This window comes from Hippopotamus amphibius, chromosome X (genome assembly GCF_030028045.1).
Source record: "Hippopotamus amphibius kiboko isolate mHipAmp2 chromosome X, mHipAmp2.hap2, whole genome shotgun sequence".
NCBI classification, from domain to species: domain Eukaryota; kingdom Metazoa; phylum Chordata; class Mammalia; order Artiodactyla; family Hippopotamidae; genus Hippopotamus; species Hippopotamus amphibius.
In genome coordinates, this window is record NC_080203.1 from 1,833,384 (window position 1) to 1,858,418 (window position 25,035).

Genomic DNA, 25,035 nt, shown 5'->3' on the forward strand with positions numbered 1-25,035 from the left:
CATACAGTGTTCTGCCTGTCTTTTCCTCTATGAGTTTTATAGTATCTGGCCTTATGTTTAGCTCTTTTATCCATTTTGAGTTTATTTTTGTGTGTGGTGTTAAGAAGTGTTCTAATTTCATTCTTTTACATGTAGCTGTCCAGTTTTCCCAGCACCACTTATTGAAGAATCTGTCTTTTCTCCATTGTATATTCTTGCCTCCTTTGTCAAAGATAAGGTGTCCATGTGTACATGAGTTTATCTCTGGGCTTTTTCTATCCTGTTCCTTTGATCTATATTTCTGTGTTTGTGCAAGTACCATACTGTCTTGATTACTGTATCTTTGTAGTATAGCCTGAAGTCAGGGAGCCTGGAGTCTGTTTTATAGGGCACTAATCCCATTCATGAGGGCCTTATGCTCATGACTTCATCACCTCCAAAGACCCCCCACCTCCAAATACCATCACCTTTGGGGTTAGGACTTAAACATGAAATTTTTTGAAAAATTTTTATTTATTTAATTTGATTGCACCAGGTATTAGCTGCAGCTTGCAGGCTCGTTAGTTGTGGCATGCACATGGGATCTAGTTCCCCGACCAGGGGTCGAACCAGGGCCCCCCTGCACTGGGAGCATGGAGTCTTCACCACTGTGCCACCAGGGAAGTCCCCTCAACATGAATTTTGAGGAACTACATTCAGTCCATAACAGGGCAGATCCTTCCTTCCTTCTTCCAGCAGGCTAGAGAGAGTCTGCGTTGCTGTGAACGAACAATAGTCCCTGATATTCAAATACCATTATTGTTTGAGACCAAGTGTTCTTTAAAGCAGCGCTTCTAGGAATTGCTGTAACCGGGGGATAAAGGCTTGCCTGGTAAGGTAAGTTCGGGGAATGCTAGGTCACACAGAAGTAAACAGGTTTCTTTCCTGTAAGACTTTAAAGCTTTACATATGCTCATGTGAAGTATGGTTCTTTGGAAAGGCCTACTGTATGCAATACTTGCCAACGTGTACCAGCAAACCCGTTTTGCAGTTAGCATCTCTCAGGGGAGGGGAACATTCTCCAAAGACTTGGAGAAATGCTGCCTTAAGAGATGTTTGGTACACAAACCAGGGAAACAGTGCTACATTCTCATAAAATCATTTGAAGTCTTGTGTTAGTAGTAAAACAATTTAATGAAACATTTTACAACTACATTTACATCATATCCAAATCTAAATTACATTTAGAAGTATCAATTGATAGTGGTGTTTGACTCATATTAGCAATCACTACATGATCAAAGAGATTGCTCTCCTGTGCTTTGTTACAAAATGATTTTATTGAGTTAACTACTCAAGTTTCAGACTGTTTTAAATTTTTCCCCAGGTATACTCCCTTCTTTAGGGCTCCTAATGCTTCAAACAATTGTTCCTTATCTTTAAACTCAGTGTAATTCAACATCTATTAGCAGACATTGATTTCAATCTTATTCTTCTTAGCTATTATTATGACATACAGGGAAATAAAAGAGCCATCAAAGGAGCTTAATACTTACTGTAATTTATTAGGGACCATGATTAGCACTGAACCTCAGTCTTCAGAGAAGAGCTAGGAAGGTGAGAACTATGGTCTCATCCTCTTAGAGGCCAGAACACCCGCTGTAAGTGGGCTCTGAGTGATCCTGAGTTTAATCACTTGGTTAACTAGTGACTGAGACAGACATCTCCAGTGGAGAGGCAGTTTTTCCTTGGTAATGGGTAGGTCATTTGTGGGGTGTTATGTTGTCGCCATACGAGCACTCCATTATCCCACAACCTTCTGCCCAAGAGCTTTACGTCCATTGATGACAGAAGGCCCTGGTCAGCCATCATGCTACTCTCACGCATCCACTCTACACGATTCCTATAACATGTAATAAACTAATATTATACTTCAGTATTCAGAAGGCATCTGAAGTTGGATGGCACTTAATTAAAAAGGCATTAAAGGGCTGTTCAGCACAACTATAATTTTATTAGCACCAGCTTCCCAGTCCGTAGTTCAGTGGTTCCCAACTTAGGCTGCCCCTCAAACATCTGAGGCTGCCCCTCAAACATCTGAGGCTGCCCAGCCAGTACCAGTGCAATCACAGTCTCCGGGACGGGCAGCCAGGCAAGCCAGGATGCGAACCACCGTCTCAATCATCATAATGGCATTTTTTACCATTTCAAATTCAGGAAGGTAGAGTTTTGGTGGTTTAATAAGCTGACTTTACAGTTTTCTAAAAATGTGAAGAAAGTGCAACACTGTCAGTTTTCACTAGAAAAACAGTGCTCTTGAAATTCATGATTCCTTAAGTATCAAATATCAGAGACGTAAGCCACACTGTATGATTTCTGGGAAATGAGGTCCAGAATAAGGTAGGTTTTCTGCCCAGTTCTCCAAGAGATCACACTACTATGGCACAAGTGATTAAGAAGGCCCCAGACCTGGAACCATTACAAAGAAATGAAGCTGGTTAAGTTGGCAAAGGCAGCAGAGAGGAGCAGCCTAATTGTGCCTGCAGGGTCCAAACCTGGCCTCAAGTAAGTTTCCCTGAGAGAAGAAACTAATGTTTCATCATGAAACATTAATGATTCTCAGATATTTCAAATCTATCCCCATACCATTTTTTTCAACCAGAAATTTATTGCATTTGCGAAACACAAAAGTAGAGGTTTCAAATAAGAGTGCAACCATTAGTCATGTCGATCTTGCTGGCATATGTCAAACAAAAGGATGATGGAGAGAACATTTTTACAATAGTTACACATTTCGAAATCACAAGCACCCACCCCAAGAGTATGTTAGCTAGAATTATGCAAGATTCACTTCTTTAGTTGTGTCCTGTGTTCTGCCAGGTCCAGTAGGGAGGCTTCTCTGCCAGGGGCAGGCCAGGGACAGGAGTCGAGACCCCCATCCTGTTGATGAATGTCCTGGGGATGAGTGGCGGGAGCTGACAAGTGGCCCAGACAGGCAGCAGGAGGAAAGTCTGGCTTGTATGTTATAACAGTGACGGTGACACTCATGACAAGCTCACACCACGTCAGCAATGAGGACACAGAGCCTTAGCAAGACTGAAGGCATGGCCTGGAGTGGGCAGCAGCCAGAAAGCAAAAATGCCCCAGGATCCAAGTCCTTCTCCTCTGTTTACAGCTCCCCATCCCACCTGGTCTATCACAAGGGTGGCCCAGAGCGGCAGGGATGCCGGGAGGGGACAGAAGGAGCACACGGGGGCTCTGGGGTGAGCAGCGAGAAGGGAGAAAAGCCTCACAGGCGCTCCAGCCACCAACTGCCAGAGCTTTTCCAGTCCAGGCCAAACTACAGGTAGGGAAGCCCCGAGCAAGGGGGGCCGAAATCCGAACACGGTCCAAGTGACACCTGAAAATGCTTACGCCCTCTGCCAAAGAAAAGCTGCCATCTCTTCAACCCCAACACTAAAAAGGAGGTCCAGCAGGTCACTGGATTCTGTGTACTGGAGGAACACGCCTCATGAAACAGGCCTCGCCAGTCACATGAAAACAGAGCACCCGTGGTCCTGGTCTCTCACTTTTGCGTGAAGGGGTGGCGGCTGTTCTTTGGGGGGAAATCTCACTTCACCACCTGAAGCTAAGCTGCTGACAACAGGGCCTCCACTGAGAGGCTCCCCTCACTGCCTGAGGGAGCGCTTCTGAGTGCCACCAGTGAGGTGCACCAGACCATCAGCCTGTTCAACCTCAGCACCCACTCTGCACGGCCCCCCGCGGTGGCCCCGCTCAGCAGGCAGGACTCAAGGCCATTCTCACTGCGACAGGATGAGGCCAACCTGCAATACTGACCTCAACCATGTCCCTCAGGAGGACGCTAGAATCTTATTTCAGTCTATTATCTATTATAACCCGCTCAAGGCAGCTTAGAGCAACCTGCTAATTTTTGCTGCCATCACCAATAATCACAGGAAAAACAGTTGGAGAGAGGCCACCCTCAGCCCACTAGAGAGGCCACTCCCCACTCCCTGCAACCCAAAGGGGCACAAGGCACACGTGAGGTTCTGCGGCCCCCATTCCATTGGTATGGGTAGGGTCAGACGGGTATGATAACAGCATACTGTATTTATGATTTTTAAGAAGAGTTCTTACCTTTTACAGACACATACCAACATATAATAAAATGACACATTTGGTATTTGTTTCAAAACAACTGATAAAACAAGCTATAACTGCATGATCTTTATAGGTGGGTGATGCATACGTGGGGGTCACTGTACTATTTTCTGTACTTTTATATGTATTTGAACGTTTCCATAATAAAAAGTGAAAAAAATTTTGAGTTCTTGTACAAAAATATGGAACAATGCGGCTCATGCCATTATGATTTGTACATAATTCATACATATTACAAGTAAAACAACTTAATGTTGCCTTAAAATACTAGCATAATAAAAGGAGAAAAATGCAAAGGGATGACTTCTAAAAAATTCCACACACCCACCAGTAGCTACAATTTCCACATTCAATACATCATTCCCAAGCAAAATAAGTTAAAAGGCAAACACTTTAAAAGGAAGGCCTTAAAAACATACGTTTTGCAAGGGATCACCTGCAAGTTTAAGAAGTTACTCCAAGTTTTCTCCATTTTCAGAACTCATAAACCCTCAAAACTCCTGTAGGTCACTCCCTTTCGCAGACACTTTGCTGTCTGCTCATTATTCACATATCCAACAGATACTAGGACCTATTAAGTGCTGGGCTCCATTACAGAAAAATGTGTTAAGTTTCTAAGCATGGGTGTCTCTATAAACTTTTATTTTAAAGAAAAATTATAAGAGTTGGAGTCATCTATTACCTTTGGTGATGGAAATAATTTATTTCACATGTGCTACTGCGATTGCTACTGTTCTCAACTCTGAATGCTTGGAATGCCACCATTTAAACACTCTGGTTGAAATGTTATATCTCATACTAACTGGATAAAGAAACACTAGAATTGGCACAGAGCTACAGCTACCCCTGACGCTTTGACAAGAGGTAAAGAATACTGCACATTTCAAAGCTTAAAACTTTTCCTATTAAATAAAAATCGAAGCACTTCTTCCCTCTTCCACCTAAAGTCACTTATTTTACCATAAATAAACCCTTTGGAAACAACCATGAGATGCACTATCTTGTATGGCGGCAAACATCCCTAGATAATACCTGAATGCCTCTAAATGATTCACTAACTCTGACCATCGTAAATGTATCTATTGGTTGCTCTCCCTAAAGACCTTGCCCCCAAACACAGTACCTTCAGCTCAGCATATGGACCTTGAGTGCAAGTTCATCCCATGTTCAGACTTTTCAACTGCAGCGCACATGCTGCTATTCTGTAACCTAACAGCCACTAAGAAAGAAAGTAGACACCGAGATACCAAAATCTTTCATGCTTAAAGGCAAATGTATTCAGCTCCTTTCCATGTAGAACATAAGGTGTCTTACATGCTTGTTATTTCTTTTCTGAATCAAGTTTGGGACAACCTTTGAGGATCCAGTCATCCTCCACGGTGAGCCATCTTGGGCCATGTTCTGCTAAGTATTTCACACAGGGGAGGAAAGGAATACGCTTGCCAACGTACAGATTAGTCAAGGGGGGAGTGCGCTGGGAGAACTAACGTCTACTGTCTCTTCCGTTGCCGTCGAGGTCACGGTAGGGCCGTTATCAACTTGTACCAACAGATGCCTACAGAAGCCATTCAGATATGCCACGATGGAGTGAAGAGGCTGCTGGCTGGGAAAACCAGGAATAATGGAAGTGAAGTCATCCTCTTTAGGATGCCATGCCAAGCAGAAAGCCTCCGAAAAATCCACCAGTTACTACAACATTCTTCTTCACAAACGACACCACCTAGGAACAGAAAATAGCACAACGGGTTACTTTGCTAAGGATATTATTATTAGAAAGCAGGACACACCAGAAGGTGAGATGACATGGCTTTGGATAAGGTAGTGGCACAGCGATCACATTCAAGAGGTGCTTCCAGATGAGCGGCCATTACGGGCAACTCCTTGGCTTCTGTCTTGCGATGCTGGTTAGAGAGCTCAGGGGTGAGTGCGGGCAGAGAGAAGCCGCCGCATTCGGTAAATTGCTCACGGAGGCAACTCCCACTGTCTGCACTTTTGCTCCAGCACCTACTCCAACGGGGGCTGCTCGCTCTGAGGTCTCTCCTCCAAACCTGTCCACACGATCCCCCCCAACCACGTGTCTGCCCATCTATCCACACACCCTCCTCTGAAACCTTATTTTCTCACATTCCCACAGCTTCTCACTTTCTGTGAAAGGTCCCGCCTGTTTGAAGCTCAGAGCCCTCCATCCCAGAGGGAACTTGGATAAGTGGGGCAGACACCCTCTTTCTTCCAAGTGCAACCACCACCTTAGCAAAGTGTTCACGGGGGGAACACACCCTGTAGCCTGGCCTACTCATTTCCTGCACCACCCTGGCCTTTCCCACTCCACCGCCCAGCCTCCTGGGACCCTCGAGCCCCTCACTCCCCCTGTACCTGAACTTGACTGGACCTACATTTCCCTACTTGACACACCGTCTCCTGCCATCTGCCCTCGGGGGGGATGAAAACAAACCGTACACTTTCCTGAAATAACTGCTTTCATTCGTCATCTCTCAGCCCCACCATCCGACAGATCACCGATGGCCTCCCTGCTGCGAAATATGAAACCGAACATCTTAAACTTCCTGCTCCCCAAATACGACTACAGGCTCTCAGGGGGGAGCCAGCCACTCTCGCCAGGCCTGTGACAGGGCCAGGCCGTGAAGAGGAACACTACAAAACTCTGTGGAATGAACCAACTCCAAACCTTGTGGTTAGTTTATAACAAGTTCCCACTGTAAGTCAACAGTTGGTTCTCACCAAACATTAACCTTATACTTTTTATTATATACATTCCTGTATCGTTACTTTTCAACAATCAAGTATTACTTTTGTAAAGGTCTGAAAAATAAAAAAACTGTTTGAAGTGAAAAAAGTGTAAGTTTCATCACCGGGACCTTGAGGAGGGATGGAAGGCAGGGAGGAGGGGGAGGGACTGTCTAAGCGCACAATGGACAGCTTTTTTTAAAATTTATTTGAGGGGTTTTCTGTTCTTTTCGAACTTTTCCACTTTAATACACTTTACTGAGGTATAATTTACCTAAAGTAAGATGTGCTCATTTTTCATTGAAGTGTAGTTGATTTACAATGCTGTATTACCTTCTACTGTACAGCAAAATGACTCAGCTATACATATACACACACATACCTTCTTTTTCACATTCTTCTCCATGATGGTTTATCACAGGACACTGGACAGAGCTCCCTGTGCTGTGCAGTAGGACCTTGTTGTGTATCCATCCTATACATAGTAGCTTACATCTGCTAACCTCAAACTCTCAGCTGTTCTCTCCCCCTCCCCCTTGGCAACCACAAGTCTGTCCTCCATGTCTGTGGATCTGTTTGTTTCCTACACTGATTCACTTGTGCTGCATTTTAGACTCCACATATAAGTGATATCATAGGACATTTGTCTTTCTCTGACTTACTTCACTCAGTATGACAATCTCTAGGTCCATCCATGTTGCTGCAAATGGCAAAATTTCATTCTTTTTTATGACTGAGTAGTATTCCAGCAATGGATGGACGACTTTGGCCAAGCACTTGCCACCATACAGAATTGTCTGTTCAGTATTATTTATTTATTTATTTATTTATTGGCTGCACTGGGTCTTCGTTGCTGCGCACAGGCTTTCTCTAGTTGCAGTGAGTGGGGGGCTATTCTTCGTTGTGGTTCACGGGCTCCTCATTGCAGTGGCTTCTCTTGTTGCAGAGCATGGGCTCTAGGCACATGGGCTTCCGTAGTTGCGGTGTGTGGGCTCAGCAGTTGTGGCTCGAGGGCTCTAGAATGCAGGTTCAGTAGTTGTGGCACACGGGCTTACCTGCTCCATGGCATGTGGGATCTTCCCGGCCCTGGGCTCGAACCCATGTCCCCTGCATTGGCAGGCCCTGCTAATATTTCTTGCCTACTGGTATTCCCTTCCTGTTCTCTTGGCCCTTGTAGGTTTAACCAGGCACCTTCTTGATACCTTGATCCTGGTTTATTTGTCCCCAGTTAAGGGCACTTATATATTTGGGACATTTGACATTTTTCTAAAGCTAATAAAGAAGTAACAGAATACATCCTTTTAAAAAAGAAGTCCTTCCCCTGTCCCTCCAGTACCAGCCAATATAATCTGACCTGATTTTATGCATTAGATCAGGGGTTAGCAAACCACTGCCCATGGGCCAAATCCAGCCAGTCACCTGTTTTTAAATAAAATTTCATAGCAACACAGCCATGCCCACCTGCCTACCAATTATCTATGGCTATTTTCACGCTACACAGTGGAGCTCAGTGGTTGTGACAGAGACCACACAGCCTACAAAGCTGAAAATATGTACCATCTGGCCCTTTACAAAAAAAGCCTGCCAACCCCTGGGCCACACATTCTGGCCATTTCAGAGGTGTGTGTATGGAGACGAAAATATGACTCAAAATGATGAGAGTGGCTGTGGAACATACACCCTCCTATTCCCCTCACTTGCTGCACTGCTCCCATCCTGACAAGGACTAGTTCAAGGGCTGATCAACCCACATACGTGCCTGCAGCACTCTGCACTCTCACGCGGCAACAGAAGTCACCACACCTTCTCCTGGTCCTTGTAGGTTTAACCTTTGAAAATGCCTCTGAGGTGAGGCTATTCCATCTGAGGCTGACATATTGGGGTGTCTACCCCATTTTTGTACACACAAAGCTGTGTGCACCTTTCACACACTGCACATGAACAAAACAGGTCTCACCTCCTCTGCTTTGCTTTTGACCTCCGTAGGTATCTGGTTACCCTTGCGGATCTTCAGCTGTTCCTTGGCTTTCTTCATGTCCTTCTCTACCCGCTGCCAGTCCACTTTGATGTAGCCCGTATGGTTCGCAAGCTTTAGTTTTAAAAAAATGACAGCAAGAAAGGAGAAACACAGGCCTGTTATTTCTCTTTATCAGGGTAAATCACTGAAATACGTAACAAAAAACCCTTCTGACTTTCTATTTTTGGAGACATCTGCCATCCAGTCTTTTGTATGACAATGACGTTCACTCCACATCCACTCAGCAGCCACCCTGGGTGCGAGGCCCTATGCCAGCAGCGGAAATCACCAGGCTGGCCTTCAATGACTGCTGGCAATTCTTTTACTTTATTTATACTCTTAACCATCTCTCTAAGCTTTTAAGTTAGCTTAAAAAATAAAATGGCAAATGAAAATCAGAACTGGAAGTCAAGATGTAAGGTAAAGAAACCTTAAAGCCGACATAAGCCTGAGTTTCTTGACAATGTGAACAGGGCAAGGCTGTCAGGTAGTAATCACTTGGAGCTCAGAAAGAAATCTTCTAGAACACGGCCCCAGAGAGATTTCTCATGAGCAATTTCTTATAAGGGAGAAGCAAATCCAAATATATCTAAAGAACATGCCTACTTCCCTTGCTCAAGACGGCAGGCGCGCGCGCGCACGCGCACTCACACACACACACACACACACACACACACACACACACTCGGTGAGAAGCATTTGATCAAGAATGTGCAAACACGATAAAACTCATTCCCACGTGGAGTTCCTGATGGATGAGTGTTTCCCAGGGAACAAAGAGGCCATCAGTCAGTCCTCCATGTGTATCACTTCTCTCTTCCAAATTTCTGATATGATAAATCATATCTCCCTGGATAGCTCAAAATATCTAAAACTGAAAGCCTCCTCCACTAGCCTTCCCTCTCGTCTCTCTTTTAGATAATGGCAACAGCAACTAATCAGTCACCCAAACCAGGCCGGAGAAAATATATGCAATATATACCTAACAGATAAAACATTAATACTTATAAAAAGTGAAATTTTTCTAGACATCAGTAAGGGAAAAAACCCATTTGAAAAACAGCTAAAGGCAACTCACAGAATAAAGTAGCCAACAAAAGAGAAAAGTTCAACTTCACAAGGAATCAAGGAAATTAACATTAAAATGAATGAGCTACTATAATTTTTTATCTTGTCACAGCAGCTTCACCTTTAACAAGTCAGTAACTGGAAATAAATCAAATGTCCATCCGCACATGAATGAATAAGCAAACTGTGCTGAAAAGAACAGACTACTTACAGCAGCAACACAGCCGAATCTCAGAAATCATACACTCATCAGGCTCCCATTCCATCACTCCACCCTGTCTCTCTCACAGGACAAAGTACACAGAGCAGCTACTTGAGGGCTCTGACCAAAACAAGAGCATCTGATTGGAGAAGCCCAGAGCCGTGTATTCCCCATATTGCCTCTGGTATCACCTGGCCCAGACTGCAGGTAGGACTCAGAAACATTCTGACAAAATTCAACACACATTCCTGTAAAAACCCTTGGAAAAACAGAAACGGAGGGAGAACTTCCTCAACTCGATAAAGAGCATCTACCAGCTTACAGGGAACATCAACCACACTCACTGGTGAAAGGCTGAATGCTTTCCTCCAATGTTAATAAAAAGGCAAGGATGTCCGCTCTCTCTGTTCCTTGGAAATGAAGTCACAGTGCAAGAAGGAAGAACACGATGTAAGAGGCGTCCAGATCAGGAAGGAAGAAGTCAAACTGTCACTACATTGTAGACACGTTTGTCTACACAACTTCAAAGAATCCAGCAGAAAGCAAACGAAATCTCCTACACCCAAAAAGTGAGTTTAGCAAGGTTGTACACTACAAGATAAATACAAAAAATCAATTGTACTTCTATATGCTAGCAATTTAAACTGGAAATGGAAATAAAATTTATGATTTTACAATAGCTGCAAAATAATTGAATACTAGCTACCAATCTAAACAAAAATCATACAGCTTCTGTACGCTGAAAACTACAAACATCTGTTGAAGAAAGAACTCAAAGATGACAGAAATAAACGGAGGGGCAGGCCGTGCACACAGAAAACTCAAATGGAAAAATGATTTTAAGCCAGAGTTACTGCAATCCCAATCCCAGCAAGATGTTCTACAGATATCTAAACAAGCTGGTTCTAAAATGTGTATGAAAAGACAAAGGAACTAGAACAGCCAAAACGATTTTGAAAAAGAACAGCGTTGGAGGAGTCACACTACCTGATTTTACAGCAATCAAGACAGTATGGTATTTGAGAAGACACACAGATCAGACAGACCCACAGATTTACAGCACAGAATAAAAAGTACAGAAACAGACAACCCAATTTAAAAGTGGGCAAAAGACCTGAATAGATATTTCACCAAAAAGAACATCTGGACAGTAAATAAACACATGAAAAGATGTTCTACATCAGTAGTTGTATTATTCTGAGTTCAACTGGGAGACAGCTTTAGGGCTAAGGGTGAGTGCCCGAGGAAAGGCACAAGAGCAACTACAGATCCATATGGAAAAAATAATAAAAGTCTAGGCAAAGCCATTAAAGCAGACCTAAACGAGTGGAGGGAAAGCCTGTGTTCATAGCTAGATGACTCAATATCATAAAAGGTATTAATTCTCCCCCAATTTATCTATATGGTTCCCATGCAATTCCAATCAAAAAGTTTTCTTACTTCCCCTCCCCCCCTCTTTTTGGCCCCTCTGCGTGGCATGTGGGATCTTAGTTCCCCCATCAGGGATCGAACCCGTAACCCCTGCAGCGGAAGCTCAGAGTGCTAACCACTGGACCACCAGGGAAGTCTCCTAATCAAAATTTAAACAGAATTTCTGAAAGGAATTGACAAGCCTGTTCTAAAATTTAGATGGAGAAGCAAAAGTACAAAAGCAGCCACAACGATCCTGGAAAATACATGGAGGAACTTGTCTTGCCAACTATCAAGGCTCAGCAGATACAGAAAGTAGTCAGATCCACACATATATGAATTTTGATATCTAACAGAGGCAATGGTACAAATATTGAGAAAAGGAAGACTTATTCACTAAATGTTGCTGGGACAATAATCCAGATGAAAGAAAGAAAAAACGGGATCCTCATGTCAAAACACACCCCCTCATCGCCCAACACTGTGACGACCCTGGTGACAGGGAACATGTGTGCACAGCACAGACCCCCAAGTCCCACCTGCACTGCACTCCTTGCACATCTGACCCATGCAATACCAGAGTCCCAGTGCGAGGGCCCTTCCTGTAGATTATTCTAATCTCCATTACTTCTGTCAGTCAGAACCCCCAAAATAAACAGAGGGTGCAGTCACATTAAGGCATTTCAAAGCAATATAAACATACTTGGAGAAACCACAGGGACAGAGCAGGATTGTGGGTCTAGTGCAGAGAGCTGCCACTGCACTTGCGTCTGAAGGGTGAGAGGAGGGAAAGATGACTACAACCCAGAAGGCGACAGGAAACAGAGAGGAAGGGCCCTGTCTGCTAACAGACCCAGCCCCGGCCCAGCCCACAGGCAGGGCGCCGAGAAGCTACACAGTGAATGGGTCTGGGGGCAGCTACACGCAGGATGCTGCCGGAGAGATGCGCGGAATTCCCAGGCTCGGGCAGAAAAGGACTGGAAACTCTCACCGTGCTTCTGAAACACAGGTGCTTGGAGCACCAAGGCCACAGGAGGAGCTGAGACCGGAGACTGAGGGAGGGGAGAGGGAGGCCTAGACCCACCCCAGCTCCCGGCTCACCCAGCTCCAGTCACCTCCGGCTGGAACCCCATGAGGCTCCCAGCCACAGCAGCCACCCTTACTCTCTCCCAATTGCTGACCACAGAAACTAAGGGGATCTGTGACGCAGTGATACTGTACCCCACCCGCCCCAGCCCACCAGCCGCCCTCCTCCACACACTTCATTTTAACCCGACCCATCTGGAAAACTCACTCGAACTGTGATTCTAACATGGGACTACCTTGCTAAAATGAGGGCTGCTACCTGCAAGAGGAGACAAAGAGCTGCGGAAGTCCACACACTAGGGCCACTAGAGAGCAGGGGTTCGCCAGGTCGGCTGCACCTCAGAATCACCTTGGCTGTTTAACAATATTCCGATCTACAAGCATACCTACCACCTGTGAAATCAAACGGGGGTGGGGAGCAGGCCCCAAGCATCCGTGTTCTGTACAATTCCCAGGTGATTCCAATGTGGAGCCAAGTTTGCAAACCAACAGTACAGAGCAGCCTCAGGGAACCAGCAGCCAGTGGTTCAAAAACAAACTTCACGCCAAGGGCCAGCAGACACCATCTGACCACAGTGTCATTTAGCCCTCGTGTCTCTCATCAACGTAGTGTCTAAGAATAAATCATATCACAGGGCACTCGCATCACACTTGGGATTTCTGAAATCACACTTGCTTCATATTTCAAGTAGTCTTAAAAACCCTGGAAGGGAGCTACGGTAAGGAATATGTACATACGTCCCCATGTTATACATGACAAGATAAAATGAATCTCGTAATTGATGACGTTTAACTCAAAAGGTCACTAGCATTTCAAACAGTACGTGAAACCATCTACTGGAATCGAGCCATTACTAATGGGCAAGGGCAACAGCCAAGCATCTAGGACTGTCTCACATACAGACCTGAAGTAGAAAAAATCCACCTCCCACAGCCGTTGCAGCCAACTTTCCAACCTTCTGGAATATGAAACCCGTGCACCTACAAAAATCAAGTGAACAAGCTGTCAGATGACACAAACATGGACTTCTAAAAACATTCAGATCCTACTTACCTTGGGATGGTCCAGCTCCTTCATAGTCCAGACAGAAAGCCAGTCCCCTTCAGATCTTGGCTCTACTACTTACCTCATTTTGTGGCCTTGAGCAGATCCCTTAAAACTTTCAAGCTGCCTTTTTAAAAGATGACTCTGGCTACACTGTGGAGAATGGATCAAAAAAGGAAAGGATAAAAGCAGAGACTCCAGCTCGCAACATGGAAGAGAAAGGCTGGCGGGCTGCACAGAGGCCATGTGGCAGAGGCGGGAGGGAGGGAGCAGCCCTGAGAGCTCTTGGTGAAGCGAATAAAAACGTGACTGTGTGTTTGAGGCCAGAGCGGTCGCAGGGGATAAGGGAAAGGCTCTCAGTGCCATCTTCTCTGGTTGACGCCATGATCTCTAATACACGAGCTTTGTTAGAGCTTCTTATCTGGTCCCCTGGCCTCCATTTTGCCCCCTGGCGTCTATTCTCAACACACAGTCCTTCTAAAACAAGGGTCAGCAAACAAACCATGGCTGGGGAGCCCAGCTGGGCTGCTGCCTCTCTCTGTAAACCGGGTTTCACAGGTGCACGGCCACACCAACTCCTGACATACTGTCCACAGCCGCTTTCTCACAGCAGTGGCACCGCTGAGCAGCTGCGACTGAGACTGCGTGACTGGCAAAGCCCACGACACTTACCACGTGGCTCCTGACAGAACACTCTGGCCTGAACATGGCTTATAAAGCCCTACACTTACATCTAGGCCCCCTTTACCTCTCTGCCCTGATTTTCTACCACCCACCACTTGGTACACTTCAGTAGGAAAAAATATATATCAATACCAATAAAACACTGCATGGAGGACCTCACAAGAATTTTAAATGTTTTTCAACAAAAGCTAGGTATATCTCAGAAGGGACCCCTAAACTGAAAGAGTGGTAGGACTAGTAAAGAAACTATTAGGACTCATCTTAATTCTTAAATGTGATTATAAACTGAAGTAAATTGTCTGTACCCTGTATCCACTGGCCCTAAGTCCCTGACATGAAGACATTAATTGACATTTTGCAACTAAGACTGTTTAATGATAAATGCAACCAACTGGATCATTACCTAGCCCTTATTTTCTCCTATCTTTTTTTTTTTCAAAAACCTAACATGGATAAAGGTGTTTTTCCCCTCCAAAGACATTTGGGAGAAAAAAATGAAGTATATATAAACTCCAGTAATTTTCTTCTCAGTCTCTTTTAATTTTATCTTTAAAATTAGTTCTATAGAGTAAGGTACAGGACACGTGGAATCTTTTAAAGCCATGTGTAAATGTGTCCCAGAACAAGAATCAAGAATCAATTATGTAAGAATAAAAACGATATCCAGCACCCAGTAAGGTAAAATTCACAATATTGCCATCCATTAAAAACTACCAGGCATGCAAAGCAGGAAAATAGACCCGTAATGATGAAAAAATAAATCAACTGAACTCAACCTAGAAATGGCACATATGACAGAATACTGACAAAATCAAAAGTTATTATGATTGTACTCCATATGTTCAAGAAGCTAGAGGAAAGACTCCACATAAGTACGGACAAGGAACATATTTTGAAAAGATGTAAATCAAACTTCTAAAGATGAAAACTGTATGTCCGAGAGGAACACTATACTTGATGGAATTAACAGCAGTTTACATACTGTAGAAGTAAAGATGAGTAAACATGACACAGCAATAAAAAACTATCAAAATGAAACAGAAAAATACATGAACAAGGTTGTAATACTGAGCTATAGTTATACACTGGGGAAAACTGGAGGATGGGCTCTCTCTGGATTATTTTTAACAAGTACCTGTGAATCTACACTTATCTCAAGATGAAAAGTGTAAAAAAATATAGTGTCAGTGAACTACAGGAAAATTTCAAGCACTGTAATAATATGTCTAACTGGAATTGTTGAAGGATAGAAAAATATTTGAATAAATAATGAGAAAAATATTCTAAATTTCATGAAAACTGTAAATTGATAGATCTAAAAAGGTTAATGAACTCAAAGCATAAAACAAATGATAAAGAGAAATATCTTAAAAGCAGCCTGAAGGTGTGGGGAGGGACATATTAGGTACAGAGGAATAAAATTCAGAGATAGCACATTTCTCATAGAAAATAATGCAAGACAAAAGATAATGGAACATTTTTAAAGTACCGCATGAGAAAACAACCCTGTCAATCCAGAATTCTATACCCAGTAAAAATATCTTTCAAAAAACAAAGATGAAATGAAGACCTTTCTCAGATATACAAAAGCTGAAAAATAAATCAGCAGCAGTAGACCAAAACTACAAAGAATGTTAAAAGGAAATCTTTCAGGCAGAGGAAAATGATACCCGAAGGAAATCTGGATACACACAAAAGCACAACGAGCACAAGAAATAAACTATAGGGGTAAATATGAAAGGTTTCATCTTCATTATTTAAAAATATAAGAATAAAATATTTAATGAAAAAATAATAAGAATGTATTATGGATTAATAACACATGTAAAAGTTAAATGTATGACAATGAAAACCAAGGGTGAAGGGGTAAAGTGGAAGTATACTGTGGTATATCTCTTGATGATAGACTGTGATAAGCAAAGATACAGCCTATAAACCCTAAATCAACCACTAAAATTACACCACTGAGAGACACAGGTAATAAACCAAGAAAGGACATAAATAGAATTATGAAAGATATGTGATTCAAGCAACAAAAGGACAAAAAAGAACAAATAAACTGGACTTCACCAAAATTAAAAACTTTTGTCCATCAAAGGACTTTATCAAGGTGGAATGACAAGTTCAAGAACAGAAGAAAATATCTGCAATCATGTCTGGTAAGAGTCTGATGTCAAAAACATATAAAGAATTCTTACAACTCAAAAACAGAAAGACAACTCAATTTCTCCAAAGCAGATGTACAGATGGCCAACAAACATGTGAAAAGATGCTCAACATCATTAGTCACCACTTCACACCCATGTCACACCCACTAAGGCAGCTATAATTATTTTTTTAAATTAAAATAATATGGGTTGGTGAGATGTAGCCATAAACAAGGAAAGAATCCGACACACACTGCAACATGAATGAACATCAAAAATACAATGCTCAGGGGACTTCCCTGGTGGTCCAGTGGTTAAGACACTGTGCTTTCACTGCAGAGGGCATTGAACAATCCCAGGTCGGGGAACTAAGATCCCACAGACCACGCGGCACAGCCCCAAAAAAACCAAACCAAAACAAAACATGATACTCAGTGAAAGAAGCCAGACATACAAGGTCACATATTGTATGATTCTATTTATATATTTATCAGAATAGGTAAATCCATAGAAACAGAAAGCAGATGGCTGGTTGCCAGGGGCTTGGGGGGAGGGGAGAATGGGGAGTAACTGCTCAACAGGGATGGGGTTTTATTTTGGGGTGATGAAAATGTTTTGAACCTAAAGAGAGGCAGTGGCTACACAAAGGTGTGAATGTACTAAATGCCACTGAAATGTACACTTTAAAATGGTTGGTTTTGTGTTATGTGAATTTCACCTTAATTAAAAAAAATATATATATATACACACATACACACACAGTATACCTATTTTTATTATACACACGTATATTTGATCCAAAAGAAAACAAAGAACAGAATACCAAGATGGTAAATTTAAACCCAATGATAACAAAAATAAATGTACATAGTCTAAGCACCCTAATTAAAATAGACTGTCAAATTGGATTAAAAAAAGGAAGACCCACCTATATGCTGCCTATAAGAAACCCATTTTATTTTATTTTATTTTAATTTTTTTATAAATTTATTTATCCACTTATTTATTTATTTTATTGGCTGTGTTGGGTCTTTGTTGTTGTGCACGGGCTTTCTTTAGTTGCAGTGAGTGGGGCCTACTCTTCCTTGTGGTGCGCGGGCTCCTCATTGCCGTGGCTTCTCTTGTTGTGGAGCACGGGCTCTAGCCACATGGGCTTCAGTAGTTGCAGCACACGGGCTCAACAGTTGTGGCTCACAGGCTTTAAAGCACAGGCTCAGCAGTTGTGGCGCATGGGCTTAGTTGCTCTGCAGCATGTGGGATCTTCCTGGAGCAGGGATCAAACCCGTGTCCCCTGCATTGGCAGGCAGATTCCCAACCACTGCGCCACCTAGGAAGCCTGAGAAACCCATTTTAAACATAGACTTCACTTTCCTGAACTTTGCCCCACGTGCCTATTCCTTTGGCTGATTTTAATCTGTATCCTCTTGGTGTAAAAAATTTTAACCATGAGTATACCAGTTCTCAGTGAGTTCTGTGGATCCTCCTAGGGAATTACCAAACATGAGGGTAGTCTTGGCGACCCCCAAACTCTGCAAACTAGTTAAGTGACTTTGGCAAGATTGCAGTATACAGAATCTATATACAAAAAATCAACTGCATTTCTATAATATATGCAATGAACAATGAGAAAATTAAAAATTTAAAAGTAATAACATTTACAATAACATCAAAAATACGAAATATTTAGGCATAAATCTGATATAAGAGGTGAAAGAGCTACAAAGCATTGTTGAGAGAAATTAAAAGAAGCCTAAACAGGGAATTCCTTGGTGGTCCAGTAGTTAGGACTCTGAACTTTCACTGCTGATGGTGCGGGTTCAATCCCTGGTGGGGGAACTGAGATCCTACAAGCCGCACATCGCGGTCAAGTGCAGAGAGAGACCATGTTTATGGATCAATCAATCCCAGTCAAAACCTCCCCAGGCCTTCTGCAGAAACCCGCAGCAAGCTGATTCTAAAATTCATATGAAAATGCTAAGTACTAGAACAGTCAAATCAACTCTGAAAAGCAACAAAGTTATAAGATTTACACTACCTGATTTCATGACTTATAGAGTTACAGTAATCAAAACAGTGTGATATGAGCACCAAGACAAGACAAATCAATTTAACAAAGAAGACAGTCAATTGATTTTCACTATAGATACAAAGGCAATTCAGTGTAGAGAAGTATAGTCCTTTCAATATATCATGTGGGTTCAATCAGGTATCCATATGCAAAAAAAGACCTTGGATTCCTACCTTGCAATATATACAAAAAGTGGACTTCCCTGGTGGCGCAGCGGTTAAGAATCCGCCTGCCAATGCAGGGGACACGGGTTCAATCCCTGGTCCGGGAAGATCCCACATGCAGCAGAGTAGCTAAGCCCATGCGCCACAACTACTGAGCCTGTGCTCTAGAGCCTGCAAACCATGACTACTGAGCCCACATGCCTAGAGCCCGTGCTCTGCAACAAGAGAAGCCACCACAATGAGAAGCCTGTGCACCACAACGAAGAGCAGCCCTGCTCACCACAACTAGTGAAAGCCCAGGCACAGCAACAAAGATGCAATGCAGCCAATAAATTAATTAATTAATTTAAAAAATATATATATACACACACACAGAAAGTAAATCAAAATGGAGCATGGAACTAAATGAAAACGCTAAACCTATATATCATATACAAGAGAACACAGAAGAAAATGTTGGTGAGTCTGGACTAGGCAGATATTGTCAGACATGACACCAAAAGCTATAAAACAGTTGATAAATTTGTATTTCAAGATTAAGAACTTCTGTTCTTTGAAAGACACTGTCAAGATAATAAAAAGCTACAGTGTAGAAGAATATATTTGCAAGTCACATATCTAAGACTTGTATCCAGAATATATAAAGAACTCTCACAACTCAGTAGTGAGAGAAAACCAACTCCCCAATAAAAATATGTAGAAAATATCTAAACAGATACCTCACCAAAGACAGATAGCAAAAACAAGCCCATGAAAAGATACTCAACATCATTATTCAGCAGGAAAATGTAAATTACAACCACAATGAGATAACACTTCACAGCCACTAGGATGGTTGTAATCAAAAAGACATTATGCCAGAAATAGACTGAAAGACATAGAAAACAAACTAGTGTTTACCAGTGAGCAGAAGAGGGGAGGGGGGAGGGGCAAAATCAGGTAGGAGATTAAGAACTATAAACTACTACGTATAAAATAGATAAGCAACAAATATATATTGTATACCACAGGGAAATAGAGCTATTATCTTGTAATAACTTTCAATGGAGTATAACCTGCAAAAATACTGAATCACCACACGGTACACCTGAAGCTAATATAATATTATAAATCAACTACACTTCAAAAAAAAATTCACACATTATGCCAAGTGTTCGTGAGGATGTGACAAAACTGGAACCCTCATACATTGCTCGGGGAGATGTAAGATGTAAGATGGTACTTCAGAAAACTGCTTGGCAGGTTCTTAAAAAGTTAAGACATTCACCTACTATGGCTCAGCCATACTATTTCTAGATATTTACCCAAAAGAAATGAAAGCATATGTTCATACAAAGACTCGTACAGAAATGTTAACAGCAGTTTTAGCCCCAAAGTGTAAACAAACCAATATTTATCAAAGGTGAATGGATACACAAACTCGTTCATCCATACGGTGGACCACTACTCAGCAATAAAAGGGAATGAAGTAGTGGGACTTCCTTGGTGGTCCAGTGGGTAAGACTCTGTGCTCCCAATGCAGGGGGCCAGGGTTCGATCCCTGGTGGGGAAACTAGATCCCGCATGTATGCCGCAACTAACAGTTCGCCCGCCACAACTAAGAAGTCTACATGCCTCAACTAAAGATCCCATGTGCTGCAACTAGGACCCAGCGCAGCCAAAATAAACAAATAAATAAATATTTTAAAAATAAAAATAAAATAAAATCCCCATCAGGCCTCAGAAGGCCTCATTTAAAAAAAAGGAACGAACTAGTGATACACACAACAGCACAGATGAACCTGGAAATTAGTATACTCAGTGAAAGAAAGAAGCCACATGAAAAAGAATGCATACTGTATAATTCCATTTATATATAACTTCAGAAGATGCGAAGTGATCTATAGTGACAGAAAGCACTTACTATGTGGCCCTGGACAAGATAAATCTTTCTAAGCCTTAGTTTCTAATAAGTGAGGATAGATAATAACAATACCAACTTCAGAGCTGTTGTGAGAACTGAGATACCTATATAAATACTTAAAATAGTACCTGGGATGTAGCTGACACTCACTATGTGTAACCATTAAATCGCACTGTAACATTATGTTTAGATGTATACTATATATTAAGTGATCAATTTCACAAGTCAATGTATTTTCATTGGTTAAAAGAGATGGTTCCTGGGGCTTCCTAGGTGGCGCAGTGGTTAAGAATCCACCTGCCAATGCAGAGGTCACGGTTTCGATCCCAGCTCCAGGAAGATCCCACATGCCGCGGAGCAACTAAGCCAGTGTGCCCAAAAAAAAAAAAAAAAAAGTAAAAAAAGAGATGGTTCCTATGACCACAACAGAGAGTCATGCAAAAAAAGACACTGGACATCTTTTACATCACTTACCATCCAGTGACACCTCCAATTAACAGCTGGGTTGCCACACTATACTTTTCAGCTGAAGGCCCAGATTCCTGCCCAAACAGCTTGCGCCACCATGGCTGCTTTTTAGCAAGTTCTGCAAGGTCCAGTGACTCAAAATTTCCCTCAAAGTTTCCTACAAGAATTGAGATACTGAATAAGAAAACAGTAACTTTTACAATAAATCACTAACATTCCTAAGCTAGATTGAGAGATTTTTAAGGAAACAGACAGATGTAATAAGGATGTCTAAATATTGATCTATTTTAAATAGCAAATTGACTCTGAATTTCTGACCAGCAACTTTTGACAATCCGACTAAGATCAACGAATATCTTAGAGGAAAAAAACCAAGACAATTTAGAATTAGTACTCTAGTTTTTCCCCTCAAATTTAAAAACAACCAAAAGGATCTAGAAAAAACTGGTAGTAATACTTAACAATGCATCTTAAATGAAATGGATTTTCTTCATTTGCCTCTCCTCTTCAGGACTAACTCAATACTATCCAGTAACCCAAAAATTCACAAATTCTCAGCACTATTTGGATCGCCAGTGATAATAAAGATAAGAGGTTATGTTTAATCGAGCTGTTACTATTTACCAGGCAATGTGCTAAGGAATAAACATGTATATCTAATTAAATCCACAGAACAAAGTAGGTACAGAACAAGGTACTATTTATCAACTCCATTTTACAATTAAGAAGTGGAGGCTCAGAGGTTAAGTGATTTATTTGCCCAAAGAGGGAAAAAGAGTTAACAAAATGTCTAATCCCTGTCTCTGTGGGAAAATAAATTTAGTGAAAGAGGCACAAGAATTCTACACTGTAAATGAGAAAACTGCAGAGAGGCAATCTCAATCAAAAAGTAGGTTTTTAATCTACAAACTGAGAAGCTGGTTCTAAGATTTATATGGAAGTGCAAAGGACCTAGTGTAGTATTCCAGTTACTATGGCTGTACAACAAATTACCTCAAAACTTCATTCACCAAGCAAAACAATCACTTTTTATGCTCCCAGACTCTGGATCAGAAATTCAGAAAGGATACAGCTCATCTGTTCCATGATGTCTGTGGCTTCAGCTGGAAGAATTACAGGCAGGAGTTTGGAATCATCTACTTAGTAGATGTAAAATGTAGTGGATTCTACTACATTGACACATACAGGCTGCCTCGCTCAGGGTTAGTTTGGGCTTCCTTACAGCAAGGTGGCTAGGCTCAAGGGTGCCTGTCCCAAGAATGGGAGTAAGAGAGTGAGGAAACTCAAGGGCTCGGCAGAAACTATGTTACCATTTGAGACCTAGCCTCCAAAGCCATGCAGTGTTACTTCCTCCGTTCTCTGCTGGAGCAGTCACAAACTTCCACTCAGATTCAAGAGGGAATATAGACCCCATTACTCACAGGAGTGTCAAAATCACACTAAAAAAAAAGCATGGGGAATGGGGAGATATTGCTGTAGTCATGTAGGAAAATACAATGTGCCACCAGTGGCCAAAACAATTGTGGGAAAAAACAACAAAGTTCAAAGAATTTCAAGACTTCTCATAAAGCTATAGTAACACACTCTATTTGACACAGTGTAGAACTGAGGTAAGCATATAAAAATATATCAGTGGAAGAGAATCAGAGTCTAAAAGTCGATCTACACCTACAGTCATTTGATTTTCAACCACATGGCTCCAAAGTTACTCAATGGGGAAAATCTTTTCAACAAATTGTGTTAGAAATACTAGGTATGTGTACTAAATAACAACACCTCAATCACTACTTTACACAATACACAAAATATAATTGAAGAATTAATTCAACATGGACCATAGATCCAAATTTAGCAAAACCAAAATATGGATGTTTAAGGAACTGGGCCTTCTGTGGACTTACAAGTAGTTAAATGAAAATTTTTGTTCTAATGTAACCACAAAACATTACTGCTGTGTCGAAGAAGAAACTCTCTCCGTGGGTTAAAGAACATCACTGAAAACAAGAATGAGTTTAGAGTTTTGTTTTAATGTCATTTTACCAAACCCCTTAGCTCAATAGAGGGCTCCAGCCAAATGGGATCAAATCAGAGATATTGAATTCACCCAAAGTCACTCAGTCATTCAACAAACACTGCTACGCACTATGCAGACCAGCCAGCAGCCTTGCTTGTGGGCCCAGGAGATTAATGATTACAGTATTATGTGGTCATCAACATGATACAGATTGAAATCCCTAATGTCAATCTCAAAATTTCTCACAATTTCCTAGGAGCAAATAATCTGATCAACCTACACATTTTAAGTAAATGAGAGCAGTCGGCTCTGCAAGAAAATCATTCTATTGTGCATCCCAACGCCTTAGAGTCACCTCAATTCAGTAAAGGTTTCACAAGCGCGCTGGGGTGGGGGGAGGGCTGACTAGTAGTGTATCCCAACATCCAGGGTGTGACGTCACTGAATTGTGACAGCGCTGAACGCGGAGTTGGAAAGAGACGCAAAAGATGTCCATAACCTCAAGAGTACAGATAATAGGTTAACATGGCAAATAATAAGGAAATAATGAATTCTGAGTATTTTCGCTCTTTGTCTTTAACGTAATTTATGCAACATTAAGATAATCTGAGTTTTCGATGATGGCTCTGAGAGCCAGTACTGAACTGAATATAGCCTGAAGCATTCAAAGAAGCAGGATAAGAAGCACGGCTTAAAGACGTGGTCCACTGCGTATTTTATTACAGGGGCTCTCCCCCCCATCCCCCATCACGGACTGTTCCTTTCACTACGTGGACTAAATAGACGATTTCCAAGAACCACACCATGTGTGCTCTTTCTTTTTTTTTTGGGGGGGGGTATAGTTGTTTTACAATGTTGTGTTAGTTTCTACTGCACAGCGAGGTGAAATAGAGTTCCTTGTGCTGTACAGCAGGTTCTCGTCATGTGTACTCTTTCAAAACCATCAACAGCGCAAGGAGAGGCGGCCTGCACACAGGAAGACGCTGGCCGGGTGTCTGAGATGACCGTCCAAAGGGACAAAGAAGCCGCCTTAGTCTCAAAGGATCAAAGTGCTTCCGAGGACAGGGACAACATGTCGCCGAGCCGAGGCCGTCGGGGCGGGGCCGGAAGGCGGAGGGGCCCGACCGGAGACAACACCCAGGAGAAGTTCGGCTCCAGCCCGGCCACTGACCTTGGCCGGACCTTGGCAGCGGCCCGGCCAGGGACAAGCCCAGGGCGCCCCCCACGCCGCAGCGCCCCTCGGGCTCCCCAGGGGCACTGCCGGGCCTGGGAGGCGCGGGGCGCGGCCGCTTCCGGAGCCCGGGAAGTCGGCTCCTCGCGGCGCCACTGGGCGCGCGCCCGCCCTTACCTTGACTGGCTGCGGCCATTTCGGCGAGCTCCTCTCGCGATGACAGCCGCTGGGGCCCGGCGCGGCAGGACGCGGAGTGGCGCGCCGCCGTCGGCGCGAGCTGGCTTCCGGCACGTGGGGTAGATGTTTCCATTCCCACGGCGTTGGCGGAAGAGGCCAGGCGGGGCACGGGGCGGCCACGCCCCTTCCCCGCGGGCGGCCGCGTCACAAGGCGGCGCGGCCGGCGCCCGAGGCCCCGGGGCCCCGCCCCGCCGGGAGTGTCGGGACGCGCATGCGCGGAAGTCTCGCGGAGAGGCTGCGCCGCCTGTCGCTGTCCCTCTCGCGGGTCGCCGGGAAGGGGGTTCCTCGCGCGTGAGCGCCACGCAGCCTTTCTCCAGTGAAGGCCGCTTCACTCCTTACTTTAGCGAAAAGAGAGAAAGCTGGTTTGTCGTGGTTGTTCCTGTGAACATTGAGCACGTATTGATCAGTGCCCGCTCTGTACTGCTGCAGGAAGACATGCATTTAAGAAACATTGCAATCACAGTGACCGAGAGGGCTTCAGAACCCG

At 43.1% G+C, this 25,035-nt stretch overlaps 1 protein-coding gene across 1 annotated transcript; it reads right to left on the reverse strand.

Moving 5' to 3' along the window:
• Window positions 1–2,040: 2,040 nt before the first annotated feature.
• FUNDC2 (FUN14 domain containing 2) lies at window positions 2,041–24,625 on the reverse strand. The gene is made up of 5 exons (XM_057718297.1): window positions 24,489–24,625; window positions 21,133–21,283; window positions 13,553–13,628; window positions 8,822–8,953; window positions 2,041–5,839 (listed from the first exon to the last, which is right to left on the reverse strand). The coding sequence occupies exons 1-5, from the start codon at window positions 24,619–24,621 to the stop codon at window positions 5,762–5,764; spliced, it is 570 nt and encodes a 189-aa protein (XP_057574280.1). The 5' UTR covers window positions 24,622–24,625; the 3' UTR covers window positions 2,041–5,761.
• Window positions 24,626–25,035: the final 410 nt, after the last annotated feature.